Below are 27,933 nucleotides of genomic sequence, written 5' to 3'. Positions count from 1 at the left end.
AACACATTGACTTGGATCCCATTTACCACCACCTGAGAAAAAAACAGGAAATTACATCACCACAGGAAATGACATCACCCAACCCAAGGAAGTCCAAACACATAAGTAGAAAGTGGGCCATGCCACCAGTGTTTCATCCGGAGGCTCACTGATGATGGTACCTAGTACGGTGACGAAACATCTGAAAATAAACCTTCCAGCTCAGCGAGCAAACCTACATCCAGAAGCAAGTACATACTGGAGCTAAGCGGGACTCTGTGTAATGAGTGTTCACACCAGCCATGGTCAGAACCAGGTGAAATGTTCTTCCACAGAGGGCTTACTATGGACTGTCAGTAACATTCATAAAGAGTTCTGCATCACAGTGACAGGCTCACTCACAGTGCACTCGTGACACTCCTGATAAACAGAGACTGGAACTTGCAGACACAGCATGGTGTCCACACTGTGTTCTGGAGGTGATGCTCAGTAGGGCCTTCCTCCATAGCTGGCCTGGGATATAGGCAGCACTGCAGAAAGAATCCCTCAATTCTCAGGTGTGAATCACTGTAAATACCCCGAGGTTTCGAAACAGCAAGGCAGACATACACCAATGTGCAGCCCTTGGCTGTCTGTTTTACCATTGTGTGGTACAGTGTGACAAGACTGGGTTGGCGGGGGGAGCAGAGGGGACCATTCATCTCATTAACTACAGGGTCTCACTTGCAGTATGTCAGGCTGCCCTTTCTCTCCCATTATCCCCCGGTTTGTGACCAGGAGACAGATGTTGCTCACTGGATGACAGGGACTGGCTCTAGGTTGGCATGCCATGTTAGTCTCAGTGCCCATATCTCGGTGGGAGATCACCAGGTGAGGTTTACACTTGCCGTCCCCTTCAGCCGAGTCCTTCGGACATTACCAAAGTGGTGGGATGGAGGTGACTGCTTCCATCCCCAGCTCCCTCTGCAACATACCCCAGCCACACCCCAGTGTGTCCTCTTTACTCACAGCTCATTGGTGCAGTTGGAGGGCTTGTCCATCCTGTGTCCCTCCTTCAGCAGCTTAAAGAGCTCCTCGACAGGAATGCCAGGGTACGGTGAGCCGCCCAGTGTGAAGATCTCCCAGAGCAGCACACCAAAGGACCAGCTAAGGGGGGAGAGGAACAACAGCGTCTGGTCAGAGCACCAACTCACAGAGACCCTGCAGAGGGCAGTGATTCACAACATATTAGGGCACGCGCCCACACACACACACACACACACACACACACACACACACACACTTTCTCACACTCACAACCCCAACCCAGACACACACACACAACACACACACAGACACACACACACACAGAATGACATACAGACACAGACACACACACACACACACACACACAGAATGACATACAGACACAGACACACACACACACACACACACACACACACACACACAATGACATACAGACACACACACATACACAGACCCACACCCACACAGACACGCACGTGCACAACAGGCCCTCAATGACAATCAGGCACTTGGCAAAATCTCACCCCTTTGGACCATTCTCCTCTCTGGCAAGAGGCTGGGCACCCATTGCAGTCTCTCTCCTGTTACCAGGGGCTCAGGAGGCAGACATGATGCTGCATCTCAAACTCTCCCTTCCCCCACTCCTCCCCCACTCTGGAGATCTCAGCCACTTGGCAAGTCAGGAACAACAGGCCACAGGCCTGACTCCTGCTGTTGACTAGCTCCACTGATTTGGCCTGGGGCCTGCTGCTCTCAGCCAACCCTTCCCCCCACCACCATGTTCAATGCCAAAACCTACCCCCTTTCCCCTTGCCCCACAACTCCTTTAAGATCCTCCTTAGGACAGCACGGAGGCTCAGTGGTTAGCACTGCTGCCACACAGCACCAGGGTCTCAGGTTCGAATCCAGCCTCAGGGTGACTGCCTGTGTGGAGTTTGCTCATTCTCTCTGTGTTTGAGTGAGTTTCCTCAGGGTGCTCCGGTTTCCTCCCACAATCCAAAGATGTGCAGGGTCGGGGTGGACTGCTCATGGGAAATTGCCCAGAGTAGTCCAGCGATGTGCAGGCTAGGTGGGTTAACCATGGGACATGCAGGGATTGGGGGGGGGGGGGGGGTTGTCAGAGGGTTGATGGACTGAATGGCCTGCTTCGACGATAAAAGATCTTAACTCCTTTAACCCTACTCTTGCTCAGCCTTGTGAAATGCCCAAGTCAGGGTCAACGTGGGTGCAATCATGTTCCTGTGAAGGGAGGGATTGGAAGCTTCTGGTAATGTTGTTATTTCATCCACCTGGCAGGGTCAGGGTAGATCAGCCCTTCGGCGTTACTTACACGTCACTCTGGTGTGTGTATACTCGATCAAACAAAGCTTCGGGGGCCATCCATTTGACAGGCAGCCGGCCCTGAAAAACCAGTGAGCAGGATTAAACCAAGGTGTGAAGACACGCAGTGAGACCTTGAACATGCAAACACAACCGAGTGAGAAACAATCCACAACACACTCTCCCAACAGCATACATCTCAACAAAAGGCCAACCCTGTGCCAGCAGCAGGAGAGACACGAGCTCCCAGCATCATGTCCCTGTTTGACAGCAGGCTAACGCTGCCATGGGTGCCCAGTGTTGCCATGTGTTCATCACGGACGGTGGGACAACACAGCCTGGGGAGGGGTGTGTGCAAGATTCTGATATGCTCAATGATTTCACCCAAGGATTGAGGCCAGGTCTGCAGGGAGCACCAGAGGCAAGCGCAATGCTTTTGGGTCATGTTATTACGTGTCAATCGAATTTTGCTCATGCCCCTCTTGGCATCCTGAGCAGAGATCTGGGGTCCGTCATGTCAAAAGGAGACAGAGTCATTGGAGAAGCTGGATTTAGAAATGCCAAACTGGGACCCACTTATCAGGACAGGTTGACCAGACTGGGGCTCTGGCCCTGATGGAAGTTGTCAAACTTGAGAAAGGATCTGGGTGGGGTGGAAAAGAGACCTGCTTTCATTTACACATTGTGCCAAAGTTAGAAGCCAAATAAAAAATAAACTCACCCATGCACTGATTGAATTGCAAGGTGAGTAAAGTGGTTAAGCAGGTGGAAGCCAATCTGCAGCGAGACACTGTGCGGGGGGATGGTCAACGAGGATGGGTTCAGGATTTGATGGACAACAATCCAAAGTGGGGAGTTCGAACGTGGCAGACAGGTGGTGACTGAACACAGCCAACTCCAACCCTGAGGAGAGATTCCACTGATTCTGAGGGAAGGTACAGGGTACCTGAGGAGACAGCCGGGATCTGGGCTTGGCTGAGGATTACTCCAACATTGAATAAGCAGAGGCTCTGTGTGGCGAGAGACTTCCTCCTGTGGTCTTCCAGATCCAAACAATTAGGAACGCAAAGTGGAACTCTCCGTAAAGCAGGCATGATGAGCTGAGGCATGTCCCAGTCTTCCTCTATGACGATGATGCAAGAGGCCACTCAGCCCATCTCATTTACACCAGCCCTCAGAAAGAGCAATCAGTTTCTCTCACTCCTTTTAGTGTCCTTAACGATTTATTCACCCGCCTTTCACAGACTACCAACAAAATGGTTGCTCAAAACTCAATGGCTTCACTGGCCAATCCTGGGTGGAAGCCACCAGCTTTCATGGACCTTCCAACCACCTGCGCCACCCTCATGACCTACAGCCAAGCTCCAGGCTTTTAGGAATGTCTCTCCTAGGCCTTCCTACCTGATCACCTCAACGACACATGCTGAATAGACACAGTGGGGAAGAATCCTGCAGCAGCTAACTCACCTCCTGACTCTACAAACCCTGTCCATCAAGGTACAGTCAGCAATGTCAACTGCTTGCAAAAACAATCCGGAGCTTTCAGTTAACTGCAACTGTACAGCACGGAAACAGACCCTTCGGTCCAACTCGTCCATGCCAACCAGATATCCCAACCCAATCTAGTCCCACCTGCCAGCACCCAGCCCATATCCCTCCAAACCCTTCCTATTCATATACCCATCCAGATGCCTTTTAAATGTTGCAATTGTACCAGCCTCCACCACTTTCTACACGTACCACCCTCTGCGTGAAAGAGTTGCCCCTTAGGTCTCTTTTATAACTTTCCCCTCTCACCCTAAACCTATGCCCTCGAGTTCTGGATTCCCCCACCCCAGGGAAAAGACTTTGTCTATTTATCCTATCCATGCCCCTCATGATTTTATAAACCTCTGTAAGGTCACCCCTCATCCTCTGACGCTCCAGGGAAAACAGCCCCAGCCTGTTCAGCCTCTCCCTGTAGCTCAAACCCTCCAACCCTGGCAACATCCTTGTAAATCTTTTCTGAACCCTTTCAGGTTTTAGAACATTCTTTCGATAGGAAGGAGACCAGAATTGCACACAATATTCCAACACTGGCCTGACCAATGTCCTGTACAGCCTCAACATGACCTCCTAACTCCTGTAGTCAATACTCTGACCAATAAAAGAAAGCATACCAAATGCCTTCTTCACTGTCCTATCTACCTGCGACTCCACTTTCAAGGAGCTATGAACTTGCACTCCAAGGTCTCTTTGTTCAGCAACACTCCCTAGGACCTTACCATTAAGTGTATAAGTCCTGCTAAGATTTGCTTTCCCAAAATGCAGCACCTCACATTTATCTGAATTAAACTCCATCTGCCACTTCTCAGCCCCTTGGCCCATCTGGTCCAGATCCTGTTGTAATCTGAGGTAACCCTCTTTGCTGTCCACTACATCTCCAATTTTGGTGTCATCTGCAAACTTACTAACTGAAACTCTTATGCTCGCATTCAAATCATTTATGTAAATGACAAAAAGTAGAGGGCCCAGCACCGATCCTTGTGGCACTCCACTGGTCACAAGCCTCCAGTCTGAAAAACAACCCTCCACCACCACCCTCTGTCTTCTACCTTTGAATCAGTTCTGTATCCAAATGGCTAGTTCTCCCTGTATTCCTTGAGATCTAACCTTGCTAATCAGTCTCCCATGGGGAACCTTGTCAAACGCCTTACTGAAGTCCATATACATCACATCTACTGCTCTGCCCTCAACAATCCTCTTTGTTACTTCTTCAAAAAACTCAATCAAGTTTGTGAGACATGATTTCCCACGCACAAAGCCATGTTGACTATCCCTGAATCAGTCCTTGCCTTTCCAAATACATGTACATCCTATCCCTCAGGATTCCCTCCAACAACTTGCCCACCACCGAGGTCAGGCTCACTAGTCTACAGTTCCCTGGCTTGTCTTTACCACCCTTCTTAAACAGTGGCACCATGTTTGCCAATCTCCAGTCTTCCGACACCTCACCTGTGACTATCGATGATACAAATATCTCAGTAAAACGCCCAGCAATCACTTCTCTAGCTTCCTATAGAGTCCTCGGGTATACCTGATCAGGTCCTGGAGATTTATCTACCGTTAACCGTTTCAAGACATCCAGCACTTCCTCCTCTGCAATCTGGACATTTTGCAAGATGTCACCATCTATTTCCTTACAGTCTATATCTTCCATATCCTTTTCCACAGTAAATACTGATGCAAAATATTCATTTAGTATCTCCCCCATTTTCTGTGGCTCCACACAAAGGCTGCCTTGCTGATCTTTGAGGGGCCCTATTCTCTCCCTAGTTACCCTTTTGTCCTTAATATATTCGTAAATACTCTCCGGATTCTCCTTAATTCTATTTGCCAAATATCTATCTCATGTCCCTGTTTTACCTTCCTGATTTCCCTCTTAAGTATACTCCTACTGCCTTTATACTCTTTTAAGGATTCATTCAATCGATCCTGTCTATACCTGACATATGCTTCCTTCTTTTTCTTAAACGAAACCTAAATTTCTCCAGTCATCTAGTATTCCTTATACCTACCAGCCTTCCCCTTCACCCTGACAGGAACATATTTTCTCTGGATTCTCCTCATCTCATTTCTGAAGGCTTCCCATTTTCCAGCCGTCCCTTTACCTGCAAACCTCTGCCTCCAATCAGCTTAGAAAGTTCTTGCCTAATACCGTCAAAATTGGCCTTTCTCCAATTTAGAACTTCAACTTTTAGATCTGGTCTATCCTTTTCCATCACTATTTTAAAACAAGTGCTCTCCCACTGACACCTCAGTCACCTGCCCTGCCTTATTTCCCAAGAGGAGGTCAAGTTTTGCACCTTCTTTAGTTCATCCACATACTGAATCAGAAAATTTTCTTGTCTGCACTTCAGAAATTCCTCTCCATCTAAACCTTTAACACTATGGCAGTCCCAGTCGATGTTTGGAAAGTTAAAATCCCTACCATAACTACCCTATTATTCTTACAGATAGCTGAGATCTCCTTACAAATTTGTTTCTCAATTTCCCTCTGACTATTGGCGGGTCTATAATACAATCCCAATAAGGTGATCATCCCTTTCTTATTTCTCAGTTCCACCCAAATAACTTCCCTGGATATTTTTCCAGGAATATTCTCCACTTCAACACACCACCTTGTTCCCTTGCTAATATCTTTGTCTTAGGCTTGCTGCAGTCAGCTGGAAGAATAATACCTCATTTTCTACTTGGGCATCCTGCAGCCTTCAGGACTCAACATGGAGTTCAACAATGTTCGTTGAAACTAAGGGTTGGAGCTCAGAGTTGAGAGTGTGGTGCTGGAAACGCACAGCAGGTCAGGCAGTGTCTGAGGAGCAGGAGAATTGACGTTTTGGACACAGTCCTTCATCAGGAATGAGGCTTGTGGGCTGGGGGACTGAGAGATAAATGCGAGGGGTGGTGTTGGGGGGAAGGTAGCTGAGAAAGAGATAGGTGGATGAAGATGGGGGAGATGGTGCTAGGTCAATGGGGAGTGAAGGACAGGTCAGGAGGGTGGTGCTGAGTTGGAGGCTTGGGACTGGGATAATGTCAGGGGAGGGGAAATGAGGAAACTGTTGAAATCCATATTCATCCCATGTGGTTGCAGGGGTCCCAAGGCAGAATATGAGGCGTTCTTCCTTCAGGGTCACGTGATAATGGTTTGGCGGTGGAAGAGGCCCAGGATCTGCACGGAGTGGGAGGGGGAGTTGAAGTGTTCAGCCACAGGGCGGTGAGGTTGGTGGGTGTGGGTGTCCCAGAGATGTTCTCTGAAACAATCCCCAAGATGGCGTCCTGTCTCCCAGATGTAGAGGAGACCACATCGGGTACAACGGATGCAGTAGATGTCATGGGGAAAGGTACAGGTACAGGAGAGGGTGGAGCGGATAGGTGGGAAGGAAGATGGACAGGTAGGACAGGTCATGAGGACAGTGCCTAGTTGGAAGAGTCTAATGTGAGCCCATAAACACCCAAGGAAGCTTGTGTTCTCTTCCTTCTTGTTAAACAGTTTTACTACCTTTGCTTGCTGTCTGCTGACAGACAGACAGACAGACAGACAGACAGAGACACAAACACACACTCACACAGAGACACTTACATTGGTTGTCTTCTTGTAGTAATCGATGTGGTGGATATCCCGCGCCAGCCCAAAATCAGCAATTTTCATCACGTTTTCCTCAGTTACCAGAACGTTTCTTGCAGCTAAATCCCGGTGAATGCACTGAGGAGAGAAAATCTCATTACATGGCCTGTCCAGCTTCCAACCCGCCACCACCCTCCGGTATTTCACCACCTGACGTGACAGCTGGTATCTGGACACAGGTAGCCATGGTCCTGGCTTCATTAATGCACAGAGACACATATTGTGGAGCAGGTGTAAACTGTCTAACCCTTGGAATCTGCTGCTCTCCCCCACCCAAATCCTGGCCCACAGTCTCACTCAGTTCACGATGCCAGCCTGGCCCCGTATCCCTCCCTTCTCCCTGCATCAAAACAGCTGTCAAACTCTGACCCTGGAATACACTCAGCACAGCAGGGTTCACAATCCTGAGATCCAGATATCCATGCTTTCTCATCTCTTCCCAAAATGGTCAACCCATTCTCCGGAGACGCAGGGTGAGAGAGAGAGAGAGAGAGAGAGAGAGAGAGAGCGCGAGAGAGAGCGAGAGAGCGAGAAAGAGCGTGAGAGAGACAGAGAGAGAGCGAGAGACAGGACGGTTTCTATTCCTGTTAAGTCCTCTCAGAATCCGATGTTGCCGTTAGACCATCCTAAACCTCGGATGCATCAGACAGCAAGGACACTTTGTTGGAATTACTCCACAGAAAACAATCTTCCCAACCTCCGGAAACAATCATTCCAACCTCTGTAACACTCCATGTGTATGAATGTGAATCAGCCTTCCCTCCACGTACAGACCCGAACTGTTCAGAAGGCCCCAGCCGGGCTCTCCCTGAGTCCCCAAGGGCACCGCGAGAGCTCTGTCTATGTCGTTCTGCCCTTCTAGATGCTGCTAGCATTCTCATGAGACCATGTTCCACACATGCTGGTGTTTGAGCTTATCAAACCCGTGGCTGAGGTATTCTGTTCTACAGACTCCCCCCCTTCCTCTTCCTCACCTTTTTCGATGCCAGGTACTCCATCCCCCTGGATACCTGGTAACCACAGGATATCAAGTCTTTGAAGGAGAGCTGCTCGACAGGTACGTGGCTGGGGTTGGAACAGTACTCCATTCCAGGGGGACGGCGTGCTCGCAGGTATTCACGAAGGTTGCCCTTGGAGGCAAACTCAACAATAACGTACAGAGGGCCTGTGAACAAACGGCCAAAGTTAGTGTCCCCAACACAAACCAAGGAAGGACAAGGCAGCACCGCATTTCTATGGCAACTTCCACAATGTCAGGCCAACGTTGAATCCTCTGAGAGGGGTGAAGTGATGTGGGGTCACTGTGCCCTACACAGACATGGTGGCCAATGGACACCAAGGGTCACGTGACAACGATCCCCCCTTGGTCTGTCTTCCCGGGGGAAGGGGTTAGGTCCAACCCAGAGCACCATGGGTAAGCTCCTATGTGGGATGTTGTCTGTGTGGGGGCAGCCCAACCAGAAAAACCGGACCCTCGACAGCGTGGTGTCCCCTTGGTCACCCACTGGAACATCCGCTGACACTTTGTGCTCACCTCTCCCATGTCTCCCGGGTTGACCCTCCTATTGCAAACTGACCTCTTCTGTTTACCAATCCTTCTGCGGTGTGATCCCTTCTGACCTTCCAACCCTCTGGGGATTTTCCCTTTTGCCAATTTGAAGATGGTGCACAATGCCATCTCTCATGGCTTTGTACTGGTGCCCATGCCTTCCCTATCAGGGTAGGTGGCACTGTCTCAATGGACATCAGACCGGGCCTGATCCAGGCAGCTTACTGCAGGTACTGTGTCTGCCCCACAGACTGAAGCTCCTCATTGCCAGGAGAAGCCAGGCTCTGTCACAGCTCGGCATCACTCTCATTGTACATGGAATTTGTTGATGGCTGAGTCAGCACTGAGTGCCCGGGAGAAGGTGGCACTGTTGGCAATGCATGTGGTGCAAGTACAGCCATAGTGCTGTGACCCCACAGCACTCTTGGAAGGCATTTGGCAGGATGGTGTGTGGGGCTGGGGGCTTGTAGCATTCCCACGTGTCCCCGTATCTCTCCTCCTCACCAGCCCAGCTTTCCCAAGAGATACGGGTCACACTTTTCCAAGGTGCTGCTGTTGGAGGTAAATGCCAGCAGTGGTGCCCTGAGCCAGTGGTGCAGCAGAGTGGGCGAATCGCCTTGTGTTGGTGGTCGGGGAGGGAGCTGACTGATGGGCGCAGGCCTTGGGTGGAGTTGGTCCGAGGTTTTGGACAGTGTCCATGCAGGGGCACACCCACCATTCATGGGCATCAGTTTGAACCGTGGAATCAGCTACTCCCACACCAGCCTGAGAAAGTAGATGGGAGGACAGTGGTCTGGGTCAGGATCTCAGAGAGCTCCATCAAAGTGGTTTAAAAATCCTTTCCAAACTGAGGCTGAGACGGAACTGGTGAATGAAGGAAGATAACAAGATCGGTGTGTCTCGGAGGAAGTGCCTCACCCTTCACCCAGTACTCACCGTCCTGAGTGCAAGCCCCAAGCAAGTTTATAATGTTCTTATGTTTTCCGATCATCTTCATCATCTCCATCTCGGAGATCAGGTCAGACAGATCCTTCTCGGTGGCATCACCTGTAAACAAAGGCAGCAATGTGAGTGCTCATGACATCGGGCACTTCCCCCAGCAACAAGCCAAGGGCCACAGCCAACACATCCACCAGGTTAGTGCCAACACAACACCCAGGGTAACTTTCAGATTCTTTCTGCACCCAATATTAAGCTGCGTTGTTTGGATTTGACCTCGAGGAAAGGTTCATCTCTCTAGGTTCTGGATAAGCAGCTTTATCCGACGTTACTGTGATTATCTCCTGTGCAGATGTGACAATAGGTTCCTGTTTCCCTCCCCTGATTTCAGCTGCTGTCTGCGAGTGGCCCCACAGCTAATGAGTGTTATTCAAATCTTCACAAGGGGACAGTTGTACAACACCATAAGATAAGTCAGGGCTGCTCCACCATTCCAACATGGCTTCCAGGTAATCTCAAATCTCTTTCTCGGGACCGCTCACCATAACCCTTCACTTTTCAGAAACCTACCTATCTCCGTCTGAAATATACTCCATGACTTTGGTCTGCACAGCCCTCTGCAGCAATGAGTCCCACAGATTCCCCACCCTCGGGCTGAACTAATGTCTCCTCATCTCAGTCCTACAGGGTGCTCCCTTCACTCTGAGGCTGTGCCCTCGAGTGCTCATCTCTGCTTCTCATGAAAACATGTTCTCCACATCCACTCTTTCCAGGCCTCTCAGTATTCTCTAAGTTTCAAATCAGATCGCCACCCCACCATAATCAAACTAACTCTGAGACAGTCCTCAGAATTGTGCCCCGCAGCCAGAGAGAGATTGCATTACTCTGGCCCCTGGGGCAGCCCTGTCCTCTGCCATTTCTAGCTTTTACAGGATGAATTAGCTGGGGCAGTGTTTTAAAAAAGGACTCCTTTGTTCCTGGCAGTGAGACTGGCTGCTGAAATAATCTGCTCACTGGCTAACACAGGGTGAGGTGCGTGAAGAGCTCTCGCACCACCACGGTTCTGTTTGCCACCATTTCCCAGAGATGCGTAAAACTGGTATGAGTGGTCACTGCGCCACGATTGTGAGCAAATGCTGGCACCCGCCTGGCAGTGTGCCAATGCAATTACCAATGTGGTGCCCTCTCAATGTGGTGGGTCTGGCTGACCTCAGCCAAGGTTGCCATCTCGGGACACAACCCATTGCTGGGAATGAGCCAGGGAGCCTGCACCAGGCCTTTCACCATGAACAGGGAACCGCGCCAACATCTGAGCTTTGCCACATGACGACTCAGTCTGGGCCCAGGGGCGGGCAGGAGATGTTTAAACATACTGGCTCTCAACACACGAGACTGCTGAAGAGTGGGGAATAGGGAGCTCACGTTTCCAACAACCCCCTGCCTCCCAGACTGACACTCCGTACCAGCCAAACGTCCCCAACAGCAGGTCAGCCCACCCGAGAGCTGACAGGTGTCACCGAACGCAGCAGCACCCACCTTTTAGCATCTTCACGGCCACAGTAACAGGCCTGTTGGGCTTGTCCTTGTCTATTCCAATGGTCTCACCCATCACCACCTGGCCGAAGCAGCCTTCGCCGAGCGGTTTGCCCAGAGTCAGCCTGAACACCGGAGAGAAAAAGGCAGAGCGTTCAGTGGCTGCGACGCCACTCCACTCATCCCAATCACAAACCACCCACCCCACAGTCCAGAATACAGCCATTCACCACTTCAATGGGATTGTGCCGAAGTCGCTCCAAAACACCGGCAAGTTCCTGCAGACCAACACTGACCAAGATCACTCGGAAAACGGCAGGATTCTCTGCTCGAGATAATTGAGGCATGCACTTCCTCAAACCAAACTCAATGCCCCTATCCAGTTCACTCATGACCGACTGCCCCTCAAGTCCCTTCTACCTCGCCAGCCCAAGGGGTACCCTAATATTTCTTCCCCCCCCCCCCCCCCACAAATCTGAACCAAGATGTGGAATGGCATCAATCTCAGTGAGGGATAAGCTGTGAATGTGACATGTTCCAATTGCCCTTCTGTTTGGGTTCTGTTGGTCCTTAGCTATCCAGTACAGAATTTGCTGTCCTTCCCTACTGTGGGCAGTGGGACATAAGAAGTGTGAGAGTTCCTTTATGAACCACTTTGTCCCAAGTATGACTGGACAGTTGATCCCAGGACAGGGCCCTTCGAGTCACAGAGGTCTCCATCATGGAAACAGGCCATTCAGTGCAACTTGTCCACGCTGCACAGTTTTCATAATGAATTGAGATCCATCTGCCTGCGTTTGCTCCATATCCCTACATACTTATCCCGTCCATGTACCTGCCAAATGCTTCTGAAAAGACAAAACTGTACTCGTCTCCACCACTGTCCCAGGCCGCCTGTTCCAGACACTCTGCACCCTCTGTGTGAAAGAATTGCCCCTCTGGACCCTGTTGTCTCTCTCTCCCCTCTTACCTTCAACCTAGGCCCTCTAGTTTTAGACCCCCCTTCCATTCAAACAGACTCTCTCAGGTGAGCACAGCAGCTCCTGAGAATACAAGGTCATTCTCTGGCTCTCACTGTCCTCTGGAACAGGGGCTGTGCAATGGGCAGGCTGGAATCGGAGGGGGCAGACGGCTTCTCAGAACGTGCAGCTCAGTGCCCTGCTGACAGGAACCAGGCAAAGGGAAGTCAGCTCACAGATCCTGGACACCCCCTCAGTACGCACACGAACACACACTCTCACTGGGCTTTTAGATTAGATTCCCTACAGTCCAACCAGTCCACACCGACCCTCTGAAGAGCAACCCACCCAGACCCATTCCCCTAATCTACACTGAACACTACGGGCAATTTAGCATGGCCAATTCACCTGGCCTGCACATCTTTGGACTGTGGGAGGAAACCGGAGCACCTGGAGGAAACCCACACAGACACGGGGAGAACGTGCAAACTCCACACAGTCAGTTGCCCGAGGTGGGAATTGGCGCTGTGAGGCAGCAGTGCTAACTACTGAGCCACCATGCCACCCAGCTCTCTCTCGTGTACACACACACACACACACACACACACACACACACACACACACACACACACACAAAATTGGAGGCAGCCCAGAGAAGATTCACTTCGCTGATCCTGGGGATGGTGGGACTCTCTTATGAGGACAGGTTGTGTAGGGTGGGCTTGTACTGACTGGAGCTCAGAGGAATTGCAGGAGCCTGTCCCAAGTAAACTGAGTGAAGTGGTTGAATCCATTTCCAGGCAGTGTGACACTAACACAGGCAGGTTGCACCTTCAGCAATGCTTGTCCACCTCTGCAGGCAAAGGGTGAAGAAGCAGCTGGGGAGGGTGCTGGCTCTCACTGTCATGACACTGTCAGTCAGAGCGCTCAGTCAGCACCTCCCTGAGGGAGGGTGTGGACTCCAGCAGCTCCAGCACACACACACTGGGATCCACAATGTGACACAGCTCTGTCTGGGGAGAGGTTGGCAGGAGGGTGGGTTGGGGGGAGGGGGATCTGTACCAGTGAGAGGCAGCTCGAGGAGATGGAAGTGAGAGTAGGCAGCAGCGGGGCTTGCAATCCAACATGGCGTAGAGCTGCTGAACAGGTCTCACTCATACACCATCTCATTGCCAACAATCTGCAGCACTCTCAGTCCATGGGAGATGGTCTAGCGCGGGGCTCTGAATGGGGAAAACAGCAAGTGTCAGGCTATACTCTCTGCCTGGGGTGAACGGGTGGGCTTTCAAAGAGGAAGGAGCCACCCAGTTCAGCTCAGGCCATATGCCCAGCCTCTGAACCACAGCTTCATAAACAGGCAGCAGCACTGTGTTATAAATACATCTGGTCACGTTCAGAGAACATTCTCGGTTTGCCACTGGTTCCTGTTTTTGTTCATGAATGAATGAGCTGTGAGCCTGAGTGTTGATGGAAAGCTTGGCTGTGTGCCACTTCCACCAAGCCCCCCCACCCCCAAACTGCACACCTCGCCAACCCAGGCTGGAGGGCAGTGCCACAGAGGCTGACCGAACAGGCAGTGCACTCACTTGTCTCGGGGAAACTCCCAGCGAGGGTCTTCAGGAAGCTCGTACTCAGAGACCCCAGCCAACATCGGGGTACCGCTGGATGAGTGACGGGCTGTACGAACCAGCAGGACCCCGGAGTTCATGGAGGAACTGGAATCGATGGACACCTGCAGTTGGACACACAAAGACCCTGCTGGTTACAGTCTGCATGTGTGATTCACCAACAGCACCCCGTCACTTTGCACTGTGCTGTGCCAACAGCCCTCTCCCACTGCCTCCCTCCACCACCATCTCCTACCTTGTCCATCCCAGGCAAGCCGTTCAAAGCTGCATTCCCCAGGAGCTCTCCCCAGGACCTCAGCTCCAACTCCTGCCTTTCCAGGCCCTTGTGCCCTGTGTTTATGTTCAGGACACAACACAGCAAGCTTGCTGCAGGCTGCCAAAGCAAGGGCTGGTTCTCTCCAAGGCAACTTGGGCCACGGCTCTGACATTTACAGGACTCATCGAGAGTATTGGGAGAAGTTGGGGGAAGAATGCAGTCTTCCTATCCCTGTGTGTGGGACAGACTGTGTGTGAGAGACTGTGTGTGTGAGAGAGACACAGTGTGTGTGTGCACACGCGTGTGTGTGACAGACTGTTTGTGTGCACGCGTGTGTGAGAGACGGTGTGTGTGTGAGAGAGACTGTGTGTGTGCGCAGAGTGTGTATAACAGACTGTGCATGTGTCTGTGTGTCTGCGCGCACGTGCATGTAAACTGGCCACCTCCTACTGCAGCTTAGACCAAGACAGGGGGACATTGAGCAGGTCACTCAGTATCTCGGAGACCCAGATGTCTGTGGCTGAGGAATGGACAGGGCCCAGCCTAGGGCCTTCTAGCTTGCTCCTGCGTTCGAGATCATGGGTGAACATCTCCCTTGATGCTGCCATTTTCCTGGCTTATTCCCAGATCTCTCAATGTCACTGGGATCCTGCAAGATACTGGTTGGTTTGATTTCTGATTTGGAAACGTGATCGCGAATCTCAGTTGTCTGTATCTCAGGGAAACAGAGAGTTGTCGTCCCCCCCCATTGAAATGAGGCTTGCTACTTCAGAGAGCTCTCCCTGGGGATTAGGGAAGTTTTCACTGAACCCCTCTCTGCCTCACGCTGAGAATGTCATGGAACTGTTCCCCCATTCTGCTGCTGAGCCAGGCTCTCCATCTCGTTCTCTGATCCTCCTGTGTCAGGGGCAAACTGGGGCGAGAGAGGGGATAGTGCCAAATGAACCATCTCTGCTTTATTCCACCCAATATCCCCATCCACTCAGAGCAAAACACCACTGAGTGGTACCACTGAATGGGTTTAATGGGTTGGGGGCCATTTGGCCCATCATGTCTACACTGGATTCCCAAGCGGATGCTTTTATTCCTGACTGGTCAGCCACCTCCCTGGAACGGCAGACATGTTTGACAAACTCAAACACCTTGCTCTTTCTGCTGCTTTTTGAGGCTGTGTGCGATGTGACCAGTGTACAGATTCCTAGTGCAGTGCTCCTGGGTGATGTTAGACCCTGATCCTCCTCGTGAGTGGGAGAAAGTGAGGACTGCAGATCAGAGTCGAAGAGGGTGGTGCTGGAAAAGCACAGCCGGTCAGGCAGCATCTGAGGAGCAGGAGAATCAAGGTTTCGGGCATAAGCCCTTCATAGACCTCCCTGTGAGTGGCCTTTCTCTCTGAGGACAGTCAGTGGGTCAGCAGCAGTGTGGCAGTGAGGGGAGGTGGGGCTGAGCAGTTAGCAGGCGCCCTGCTAGAGTTCATACTGACCATGACCTGAAGATCCTCCATCCCCAGAGCCCATGGCAGGTTCCTGGGTGAACAGAGATGTGGGAATACCTGCTCAATCACTGAGCTGCTCTACCCCAGACTCGGGCTGACCACACACAGCGGATTGTCAGGAGCATTTGGAAATGCGGAGGTGAGGACCATGGTCAGCTCTGGCTGTGCGGAAGAGCGAAGGGTGGGAAATGGGTGACTCGTTCACAACGTATTGCTGGACCCAATACTGACACTAGCTATCCGGGAGTTAAACCAGTTCACTTCTCTGACGGTTCCATCTCCTTGGTGCGCTGTTGGTGAGGGGAACTTGTGAAACACCTCTCAGTTTATGATGGCAGATAAAATTCCCATTTCCGTTCCCATCCCCATCCCAGGGAGGATGCAGCCACGTCTGTAACTAGCAATCCTTGGTGGTGGTTTCCTACAGTTCCTTACTTGCTGAGTCAACGGTACCTCTGCCCAGTGACGCCCAGTGGGGCAGAGACCTGCTGAAAGATAAACACTTTCCAACTTACAAACAGAGGAGTCTGAATTCAACATGATGGGATGCAGCGACAAGCTGATCAAAGTGCTGGCTTTGACTGGAGAGAGAGCTTTACTGTGGGGACAGGGAGAGCTCTTCAGGCAATGGGAAAGGACTCCTGATCTGAATCATGAGATGAGTTCACACGAACACAGCAAACCCCCCCTGAGTTGCCAACAGCATTGCCCAGCCCAACGAGAGTGCCTGAATCATCTACAACCCCCAAAATGAGGAGCATCAGCGGAGGGCAGAGATGGGCTTGAGGAACCGTCTCGATCTCTGCATCAGCCCACACGCCTATTGGCATCCTCCTCAACAGCATGGAGCCCAACGGGATGGCCAAGGTCAGACTGTGGGTGAGTCTGAAGCTAAGCTTGCACAGTGTGTCTGGGGTAGGGGTTAAAAGTGCTCTTGAACTCTTCCTTTACTTTCTGTTACCTGTCTGCGGAGGGGTATACTCTTGGCCAGCTTGTGGACAGCCAGCTGCCTGTTGAAGTCAGCTTTCTTGGCAGAGCTCTTCATGCGGATGATGACAGCAGCGACTATCATACACGACGTGAGGAACGCTCCGGTGCAGTAGATAATAATCTCCAGGTAGACGGGAGAGGACAGGGTCGATGGCTTCTCCTCCATCACTGGTGCAGGTGGGTGGGGAGAAAACAGCTGGTTTACTAAGGGGGGAAAAGGAAGGGGGAACAGAAACACACACAGGCACATACAGAGAGACAGAGAGAGACAGCAACACAGCAGCAACACTGTGAATGCTGCACGGCCTTCCATCACAAGCTGCTGGAGAACATGCTGCATGTGAAAGCTGAGCAGGCAGCTCATACCTTTGCAGTCCCTTGGCTCATCCCCTCAGCCTCATGCTGCTCTCCCTGCCCTGCTGCCCTCACCTCCTCACACATGCAAGACATTGTAGGTGGGCCAGATGGGAAAGCTGCCTGCTCACACTCCGCCCAGCCCACACCGTGGGCAGGCAGGCAGCAACAGGGGAGATTCCCAATGGGACCTCCACTTCCAGCAAGCCTTGTGACAAGGAACCCCAGGCAAATCCTGACCCTGCCTCCAGTCATGGCAGCCATACTGTCTCTGTCCTTGCTGGGGGCAGAGACGGACAGCAAGGAGCAGTGAGTCTGGCTGATGCATCCTCTCCCAAAGCTGGGTGGGTGGGTGAACTGACAGGCCTGAACTTCCCCCTCCCACTGGCGGTCATCTTCTGCCTTGGGACCCTCCAACCACACAGGATCAATGTGGATTTCACCAGTTTCCTCATTTCCCCACCCCCCCACCTTATCCCAGTTCCAACCTGCCAGCTCAGCATCACCCTCATGACCTGTCCTACCTGTCCATCTTCCTTCCCACCTATCCACTCCACCCTCCTCTCCGACCTATCACCTCCCCACCTCCCAGCTTCATCAACCCATTACATTCCTTCCCCCAAGCCCAACTCCCCTCCCATTTCTCTCTCAGCCCTCCTAGCCCACAAGCCTCAGTGCTGATGAAGGGCTTTTGCCTGAAACCTCGATTCTCCTGCTCCTTGGATGCTGCCTGACCTGCTGTGCTTTTCCAGCACCACACTCTGGGCTCAGGTATCATGCACCAAGGATGAGGAAACCACTCCAGCACAATCAGCTGACTGTCCCCTTTTCTCCCAAGGACTAGCCCTTCCTTCCATCACTTACGGATCACCAACTAGAAAAAGGTCAACCAATCAGTCCAGGAGGGACGTTACCATCGGTCCTGAACAATGTGCTGTGGCAGTCTGTCCCAGACACCCATATGGACTCAGGGTCAACAACGTGCTCCTAGTGTCACTGCACCATGCTCTCTCTCTTACCCACTGTGAAAAGCTAGTGCTGTTCATGCTTATCAACTCCTTTAGGCCCCATACCTTTCTCCATCCCCACCCACCCAGTGACAATTCTCTGGAGAACATCCAGAAACTCAAGGGCTCGAGGCCTGGACTCCTGCTGCCCTGTTCCACTGTTTCACGGTCTCACAGACCCCCGGGGCCTTTGGAGAGGAGCACTTGCAGACGGGTGATGGATTGGATAACAGACTGAACCACACTGGCACCTAATTGAGGCCCTGCTGGTTAATATCAATGCACTGAGTTCATAATTACAGAGTAACAAACCTCACAGCTTCCATTCAGCTGTCTAGCACAAGACGAACTGGGCAAAACGCCAACACAAACTCAATGCACCGTCTTCACATCCCTGACAACAAGAAGCTGAGGCTGTGTGTCTCAGGCAGGTATGTTTGCGATTGAACAGTGTCAGGGAGTACAGACTTACCCTGAGCTTATCGCTAGCTAAACCTTAGGTCAATCAATCCAACTTCATTCACATTATCCTCACCAAGAACAGTCATTGCTAAGATGTGCGAGCGTAAAAGACAGCTTGACACAGAAGGCGAACCCTGGCAGGAGGCCAGTTCACTGAGGGGTGATAAACTGGGTTGACTGACTCTTTCCTTTCCTCTCCAACTGAGCTGGGGTGTTGTGTTGAGTTCTGGGCGGCAGACTTTCGGAAGAATGTGAAGATGTGAGGGAGAAGGTATGGGAACGATTGTTGAGAACAATTTGCAGAGGTTGGGAACGCCCCTCTTTACAGAAGGGAAGGTTCCGCAGAAGTGCAACCTAAGAGTTCAACAGCAAGAGGTCTGGTCGGAGAGGGAAGGCTTCCTTTTGGCAGAGGGGTCAGAAGACCCAGTCAAGGTACTCATTCCAGGCAGCACTGGGAACACAGAACAGAAACCTGCTTTATTCCGAGGGACACACTCACAGACAGACACAGACAGGAATGAAAAGAGCGCAGGACAGATGAAGAAGCAAAGAGAGAAAGTCTTTTGCTGAGAGAGAAAAGTCACAGGACTGTTACAGCACAGAAGGTGGCCATTTGACCCATCATGTCTGTGCTGGCTCTCCCAATAAGCATGAGACTTCATCAAACGGTTCTGGAAAATCTAAAACTCCTGTGACCGCCAGTTCCCCGAATCTATTTTGCTAGTTACATGAGAAAACAGAAGTGAGAAATTTGTTAAACATGACCTTCCTTTCAGAAATTCATCTCAACTCTGCCCAATTCCACCAAAATACATTTTCACCCCAACGATTGGAGTCTGACTCACAGGCCTGGCCTCTCCCATTTTCTCTCTCCTTAAGGGTGGCACGGTGGCTCAGTGGTTAGCACTGCTGCCTCATGGCACCAGGGACCCTGAGGTGACTGTCTGTGTGGGTTTCCTCCGGGTGCTCCAGTTTCCTCCCACGGTCCAAAGATGTACACGTTAGGGTGGATTGGCCATGCTAAACTGCCCATAGTGTTCAGGGATGTGCAGGCGAGGTGGGTTAGCCATGGGAAATACAGAGCTACATGGAACGGGGGTGCGGGTCTGGGTAGGATGGTGTGTGTACAATGGGCCAAATTGCCTGCTTTCACACTGTAGCGATTCTATGCTTCCTTCCAATCTAGAGTGACCACTCCAGAGTTGAGCAGTATTTTGAAAGATGACCACCAATGCATCGACTAGTTCCACATGCGCTTCTTTCACATTGGACAATACAAACATACAAAACAGAAACCAAAGTAGACCATTCAGCCCCTTGAACTGTTTATTCATGGATCATTGGCCCATGGTTAATGGCTGCCGTGCCCTGATAACCTCTTAAGGCAAAGCTCCAAAACTCCACAACCTTCTGTGGACAAGGAATTCTCCTCATCCCAATCCTGAAAGGGTCATCAAGTTCTGGATTCACCACAAGAGGAAATATCCCCTCAGTGTCCACCTCATCAAGGTCATTCAGGATGTGAATTAACTCAATCAACTTATACCCTCACTTTCTGAAACAAGCCCAGCCCTGGCCTACCTTTCTTCAGAGGACAGCCCACGCAAGCAAGTCTCCTCTGAGCTGCCCCCAATTGTATCTGAGATGTGGTCTCACTCAGGCCCAATCAAACTGAAGCAGAACATCCCTATTTTTATGTTCAATTCATCCTGTAATAAAGGATGGCCTACCACTAGCCGAAATTGATTATCGGTTGTTCCTGTAGACTAACACATCACAATGTGCACAAACACCCTAAATCCCTCTGCATCACAGATTTGTCCCTGCAGTCCCTGTTTAAGGAACATGCTGACTGTCTGTTTGTCCTGCCCAAGTGAACAACTTCACATCTTCCATCTGCCAGACCTATCGCGCCCTCACTCAACCTGTCTGTAGCATTTTGCAAACTCCGTACGGTTTTTGCATAACATGTTTTACTATCTATGTACAGAGAGAGAGAGAGACAGACAGACATTCAGGGACAAACAAATCAAACTGGGGATGAAAACAGTGACTTCACCAAAGGGAACAGGAAGGAATACTGTCCAAAGCTTAAAACCTTATCCTTACAGTGATATGTCTTCTTATCTTTGACCTCAGTGGAACGTCAATGACTTCAGCCAAATTCTGGACTCTGGGATTGTACAGATTGAAATGGGAGAAGCTGGAGCTGAGGGAAGTGTGTGGATAATGTGGCTTTGAGAGGTGTGTTTTCTCCTGGATTGTTTTTGGAGAGAGATAGAGAGAGATAGAGAGAGAGAGAGACTGGGACCCAGTAGTCTGTGAGAAGATAACAACTCGGAAAGCCTTTCTTATTTTAACAAGTTGAACAAATGGAAGCAGTGACTGGGTGTGGTCAGGCTCCCTCCCACAGACCCGGGGATTTTGAGTTTGTAGCTTTCAGCAGCAGTTGCTGTGGGAATCTTTAGGAAGCAGAAGTTAGTTTTCCCCTCTCTCGGTTACAGCCAAATGTTGGCTGGGGGGAGGTCCCCTCTTCCTCAGCTGCTGAATTTCATGTGAGGCAATCTGCGGTTTGGATTTAATTAGCTCGCAGAAAGTGAGGACTGCAGATGCTGGAGACCACAGTCAAAAGGTGTGGGCCTGTGCTTTACTAGCACCATACATTTTGACTGTGTTCTGGATTCACCTTTTGCCAAAGAGGTGTGTTGATGGGATGTTTGGATATTGGAACTGATAATTAGCAATTATTAATTCTGTTAAGCTTTCCATTAGAGTTAAGTTATTACAGGTTCTTCTTTCTAATATTATCTATTAATTTTAGTGTCTGAATCAACTGGATTTTGCCTCACTTTGAGTAGTTTGATCAATCAGATTGTATCTGGAACACGGCACCTCATATTTACCTCTAAAATCAGGAGAAGTGAGGGTCTAGGCTACCTCCTTCATAATGAGTTGAGGGGGTCTGGTCTGACCAAAAACAGAGTCACTCATTGTGTTACGAAGAGAAGAAAATAACAACACTGTTTCGCAAAACAGCTTTCATGAGGAAACCCAAGCTCTCACAATGTCTTGCATGTGCTCGCCTGTAGACATCAACACTGTGCTGACCAGTCCTTGGTCACTTCCTGGCTTCAGTAATAATCCCTTCATGGTTTGACACACGAACAGCAATCCCGTTTCTAAAACAGCAAGTATCAATTTGTTTGCAGGACCAAATGGCACGCCGTACCTGAACACGGGGACAGTCCCACCCCGTTCATTGGTTTAATGCAGTGCGGTTCAGCCTTGGAATGCCAAGTTCTAGCTCTATACGTTTTACTGCTCCTCTGGGAAAAGCCACACTGAATGTGCAAGGTTTCAAAACATAACACAATGCCAACTGGCAGCCTTATCTCCCCCCCACCCCCACATCCCTTCCACAACCCACCACCCCGACCCTCAGAAACCCTCATATCTCCCGACAGATTTCATCGGAAACGCAGCTTGAAGGAAAAAAAAGTGAACTTTACATTTACGAAGAGAAAGGCTCCTTTGGAAGAGATTTACGTTCGGCAAGTTTGGTGGGACCTTGCTGATAATTGAGGAAGTGTGCTCCATGCAGTGCCCAGCATGGCAACTTCCATCTGCTGCCAATTATCAGCCCTTGCCAACGGTGCATTGATAGTCACTTCCATAGGAATGGAGGTGGCATCAAGGAAGCATACCACAGCTTGGGTATGCTTTGTAGAAAGCAATGTCAGTTTGGAAAGAAAACGTGCAAAAAGAAAAACAACTACAAAATAAGAGAAAAAAAATTTGCATTTTGAAGTTTCTTTTCAACAAAACCCATGAACTACAAGGCCAGCAAATTTACTCCGTGACTTGCAACTGTTTGTTTTGGGGGCGAGTGTGAAGGTGGACAGGGCATGACTTCAGCCTTGGGTCATCAATGCACTGTATCCCCTCTGCCTCGGCCTGGTGATTGTAACACTCTGATCCATCATGGAGTAAGCTGGCCTTGGAGTTTGTACACTGCTTCCACAAGGAAGGAGCTGCTCCTGAATGGAAATACGGCTGGCATGGAAACTGGTCAGAAAAGCCCCATTCCAAACTTGGAAAACCGAGCTCAGTTAGCCATTACTGAGTTTCTGCAGGTTTCCACTGTCTTTACAATTCATCATTTTAGTTTTGTTTTCCAGTGCTCATGTGGAGTGCCTTGTGATATTTAGATGTATATTCAGGCATATTCTGAATACAAGGTGCTGTTGCTGAGTTGACGGCTCCATCCCAGCCAGAGGTTTGAAAACCCCTGATTCCTCGGGGTGGCTCAGTGGTTAGCACTGCTGCCTCACAGCACTAGGGACCTGGGTTCGATTCCAGTCCCGGGTGACCGTCTGTGTGGAGTTTGCACGTTGTCCCTCTGCCTGTGTGGGTTTCCTCCGGGTGCTCCGGTTTCCTCCCACAGTCCAAAGAGGTGCAAGTTAGGTGAATTGGCCATGCTAAATTGCCCATAGTGTTAGGTGCATTCGTCAGAAGGAAATGGGTCTGGGTGGGTTGCTATTTAGAGGGCAGTGTGGACTGGTTGGGCCAAAGGGCCTGTTTCCACACTGGAGGGAATCTAATCTAAAAGCTGAATGAACACTGTCTGTAGATGGAACACACTGCAGCTATGGAAATCTGAAATTCAAATCAAAAACACTGCAAATTCTCAGCAACTGTGCAGAGGTGGAAAGTTGGTATCTCAGGTTCTGGGTATTTGCAGCATTTGCTGTTTTTATTTTGTGGGGAATTTCTGTCGCTGCTCTGCTCACACACCACCGTGGCTCCACTGGGGGCTTCCAGCATGAAACAGCACAAAGATCTGAAAGGCAGATCACTGCCCACGTCACCAAAGCTGTGCAGGTCCACTCAGAAGTCACTCCCCCAAGCCAGCTCCACGATCCAACTTGCATGTGGCTTCACAGGGCCATTTGGTCTCTGAACCACAGAACATCTCCAGCTTGCACTGCCACTTGAAGCTCTGGGATTGGCTCAAATCCGTCTTTTCTGAGTTGAAAAGGCGAGGTGACAAAGCAGAGCAATGCTTGGATGTTTGCAGAATGCAAAGTGCTCTGTGCAGTAGAGTACAGACTAGCCTCAGGCAGGCCTGAAATGTGGGTCCTGAAAGCAGTTGGCATGGTGAGCAGGAGAGACACCGACCCCTGGGCACACACAGCTCCCTTGACCCTACCCTGTCCTCTCTTATTGCTCTTCTCACCTTCTGTCCCACCCCCACCAACCTTGCCCTGGAAGCCCCTGGCCATTCCCAAGCCTCAGAATGAGTGCACCATGGGAAAAGCGCAGGTCAAAGGTCATCCTCAGGTAAACTGGCACCTGGGATATTTGCTGCAACAACGGAATGTAGAGGATCACGTAGAGACAGGGTGATGACTGATATGAATCCAGGCTGTGATCTGGACCTTTGTGCTGGATATTGACCTGGGCTGAGAAGTACCACATTCCTTTAACACAAGAAGCCTCTGGCCTGTACAACACACAGGACCGGGTTCCCATCTCACACAGCGTGCGGTCAAATGGTTTGTGGAAATAATTTGGAGCCAGTGGTTTTTGTTTTCAATCTCCCCCGCCTGATTCGCTCCCTCTTTCGAAGCAGTGTGACCCATGGGATTTTGTTCAAGGGGTTAATTGTTGAGAAAACAGCAGAATGTACCTGGAAGAACTGTCAACCATGCAGAGTGATGGGAAATCCCAATAGAATTACCCGCCAAACAGGTATACTCCCCAGCATCCTCAAAAGTAACATTGCGTAAATATAGAGCCTCCAATTCTTTGTCCGTGGTATTAAGACCGGCTGTCTGGAAGAGAGAACGGAAGCAAATGGACAAGCAGACGACATGAGGACAATGGACAGATTGAGCTCGAGAAACCATGTTATTAGTGCCATTGGCCCACTCCCAGTCAGATCACTTAGGCTTTGCGTTAAGGTGATACCTGGCTCAACAAGTGACCTTCCAGGACCCGCGTGAGTCCAGACTCATCCTAGGAAGCAAGAAGGTTTCCAGTTACGTGTTAAACCCGCCACCATGTTGTTTCATCGCACCCATCTCCACATGCGAGCGATGGGCCTCATGGAGAAAATGGACCCACAATGTCCAGAAGACGCCGGGAGTGTACGGCAGCGTGGAGGGACAGCAGGGAGGGAGAGACAGCGTGGAAGACAGCCTCAGGAGGAGTGCAGTGGAAAGCACTGAGGCACAATAGCAAGAGGAAGAAGATACCAGAGGGGACTGAGCTGTTTGCTAAAGCCTTGGACAAGTGGGAACTGGGAATTATTCATGTCTTCAATGTGAAAAGCAGCTCCAAACAGATGTGACTACTTTCCAACACCCTGTAACTTTTTACGTTTGCTGAGATTGGAAGCCAATCTCTGGGAATGAGGTGTGACTCTGGCTGATCCAGCGATTGTGAAATGCTGACTCCTGTCAGTCCCTCAGTGGATGGGAAGGACAGCAGCACTCCCTTGTGCCAGCTCTTTCCTGCCAGGGTTGAGACAAAGCCACTGCAATCTCTTCACTGCGTGCCTGCTTCCTGAATAGGTGTACCACAACAAAATGATCCCCACATTTTCCCTGGAAACTCAGAAAAACTTTCAAACTTCTCACCTGCGAGGTGAGAGGAACAGTGGATCTGCACCACCTCTCTTGCCTGTCCTGCTCTTTCATAGCAAGACTAACATTCTCCCATCACCCCCACCCCCCCTCCCCCCACCATGGGTCCTGTTTGATACCCAGGCACTACAGCCAAAAGTGTCGACAGACCTGACACCCCCAGGACTGCAATGGACCTCAGTTGGTCTGACCCCCCACCTCAACTCAGAAACAGCTGAGGCTCTGGTGATTTGGCCAATTTCAGTTGATCTGTCAACTTGAGGGCAGGCTGCAGAGTCACTGGGAGCACATCAGTGCCTCGGGGAAGTACCTGCCTTCCTTTCTGAGACACAGAGCCGATAGGTGAGCCAAGAAGTAACAGCCTACGCAAGGCTTCACCTCTGACCATGGTGATGATGTTGCCAGGGAGATTGGCTGACAGACTGGACAATTCCATGCTCCCTCACATTTGGGAGAGCTTTCTCCAGGGAGAGAACAGCAGGATGATGGTGTACTGAGTTTTCAGGAGGGGACAGGGCAGAGCACAGGCCTGCTGCTCTCCTCTCTGTCGGCCTTTTCCAGCTTTGGAAAGCTCAAGCAGATGGATAGCATGGACCTGATAGGCCGAACAGCCTCCTCAAGTGATGCAAATGACCCAGACTCTCCCAGTCAAGGGGCATGGGCTGAATCCAAATCACCATGTTGTGGGTGTGAGCACACCAGGAGCACTGTGCACAATGCTCATCACCTTCTGTACACAAGTGTGCAAATACCACAGAAGGTTTATCTGACGAGTATCTGGTATGGACAGGTTATTGTCGAAGGACAACTGGTTCCAGATGGGCTTTTGGAAATGAAGAGGGTGACATGATGGAAACCCGTCTGACGCTGAGGATGGGGTCGTGACCCTGGGGATGTCTCCTCCTCCTCCCTTGAGCAAATCTTGTACCAAAGCTCACTGTTTAAACACACCCACTCCAAAGAGGGAGGAGATGAACTCTTCTCTCTCAGAGGGTCAGGAGGCATTGCAACTCTCTTGTTGAAAACACACTGAAGCTGAGTCCTTGAACGTTTTTTGGGCACTAGCTGGTAACGGATTCTGATTAAGCAAAGGGATGGAAGGTTAGCGTAGGTTGGTGCGCCTGTGGAGTCATCAGGAAGACCACCAATGGGGTAATAAGTGCAAGTACCTGAATGGCTTATACCTACTCACAAACAGGACAGACAGACAACAGCAAAACAGAACATGAACCGGAGCAGAATGAAGGAGGAACTGGGCAATGGAAGCGTTCAGTGACATTGTGGGCATTTTTCCATGGTCATCTTTGGATTTGCACATGAACAGCAGAAGAAGGGGGAGAGACCATAAAGCTGAAACCACCAGAATGGGGATGGAATCTCATTCATCACCATCTACAGAAATCCCGGCCCTGTCTTTGGAGTTGCTCTCTGGCTTCAGGTTTTACCTTCCAACTGTGGGCTGCTTACTGTGAGCCACGCAGACTGATTGGCCTCACCAATATAATTGGAAACTTTACAAATATACTCTCCGCTGTCAGCTTCAGTCACATTGTACAGAGTCAGCACTTCCGCATCCGAGCTATTAATCCCAGAATGCTAGAATAAACCAATAACAGACAACGTTGGCAGACCTGTCATCAAACAGCGTTTCACTGATACACATCCATGGGGCTTCCTCCACTGATGGGTCACCAGGGGGCGGTGGAGAGTGGCTCCTCTCTCATCATTTCTCATGGGGTCGAGGCTGATCACGTCAGTGTGTACACTGTGGGATTCTGGGTAAACGCAGTTGGTTAACCCAGCAGTGTCCCTCAATCCTGGGCACTGAGACCACAACCGCTGTGTGCCCAACTGCCCACACGACGTGGGGGAGCTCTTGCACATCCTCCGCAGCCACTTATTGAGTCACCACTTGAGGCTGCAGTGAGCAGCAACACGGCTGACCCAGGGCCAGGAGGGATGGGGGACATTGGCCTCAGCACACATCAGTCACCCACACCCTGAGATCAGGCTTATTGCCATGTTAAGCTGCTGGGGGACAGCCCAGCACTCCAGCTCAGAGATCCGAGTGTGTGTGCGCGCGTGTGAGTCCCTAATGCTGGGTGAGATGACCTGTGGGCACACACATCCAGGAGAGAGAGCTGGGAATGTTTAGAGTGTCAACACTCAGCACTCCTCTTCACAATGTGGACAGCCCAGGCACACCCACATCCAGATCATGGACTCTGGCTGGGCAACGTTTCTGTTGGGCTCTGAGATTTCATGGGGAAAGGAGAGGCCAAGGGCCCCTGTGGACCCTCAGTGGATGAAGACCCCAGGATCCCACCACCACCGACACGTTAACAAGTCAAGTTCCTGAACCAGCAGTGAAATGGCCACTGTCTGCTCTGTCATTGGGATGGGGGGTAGGTTTGCCTGTTAGGATTCCTAACAGGCTCCTCCTCACGCAGTTTGGGCACTGGTTTCTGATTGCAAAAGGCAAGCTCTACTGCTGTTTACCAGCAGGGTGGGTGGCATCACACTGCACACTGGGGGCAAGTCACTGAAGACTGATGCCACTTGGCCTGACGCTGGGGTGCAGGGGGCAAGAGGAACATATTCCAAACAGGCCACGGGCAGGTGGGCACA

General features: G+C 50.8%; 1 protein-coding gene across 5 annotated transcripts in view; it reads right to left on the bottom strand.

Annotated features, from left to right (window-relative positions):
- LOC132836850 (fibroblast growth factor receptor 1-like) overlaps window positions 1-27,933 on the bottom strand; it is a 141,384-nt gene that overhangs the window by 6,708 nt on the left and 106,743 nt on the right. For 4 of the 5 annotated variants that reach the window (XM_060856382.1, XM_060856383.1, XM_060856385.1 and 1 more), the window contains exons 8-16: window positions 26,751-26,901; window positions 16,807-17,003; window positions 14,056-14,201; window positions 11,514-11,635; window positions 9,975-10,085; window positions 8,464-8,654; window positions 7,445-7,567; window positions 2,336-2,406; window positions 988-1,125 (exon numbers count right to left, since the gene is read on the bottom strand). In XM_060856382.1, coding sequence (XP_060712365.1) covers window positions 988-1,125; window positions 2,336-2,406; window positions 7,445-7,567; window positions 8,464-8,654; window positions 9,975-10,085; window positions 11,514-11,635; window positions 14,056-14,201; window positions 16,807-17,003; window positions 26,751-26,901 — 1,250 coding nt within the window. Of the gene's footprint in view, window positions 1-987; window positions 1,126-2,335; window positions 2,407-7,444; window positions 7,568-8,463; window positions 8,655-9,974; window positions 10,086-11,513; window positions 11,636-14,055; window positions 14,202-16,806; window positions 17,004-24,347; window positions 24,493-26,750; window positions 26,902-27,933 lie in introns of all 5 variants that reach the window. The other variant, XM_060856386.1, reaches the window with a different exon arrangement.

This window comes from Hemiscyllium ocellatum, chromosome 48 (genome assembly GCF_020745735.1).
Source record: "Hemiscyllium ocellatum isolate sHemOce1 chromosome 48, sHemOce1.pat.X.cur, whole genome shotgun sequence".
Lineage (NCBI taxonomy): Eukaryota > Metazoa > Chordata > Chondrichthyes > Orectolobiformes > Hemiscylliidae > Hemiscyllium > Hemiscyllium ocellatum.
This window is presented reverse-complemented; position numbering and strand designations above follow the sequence as displayed.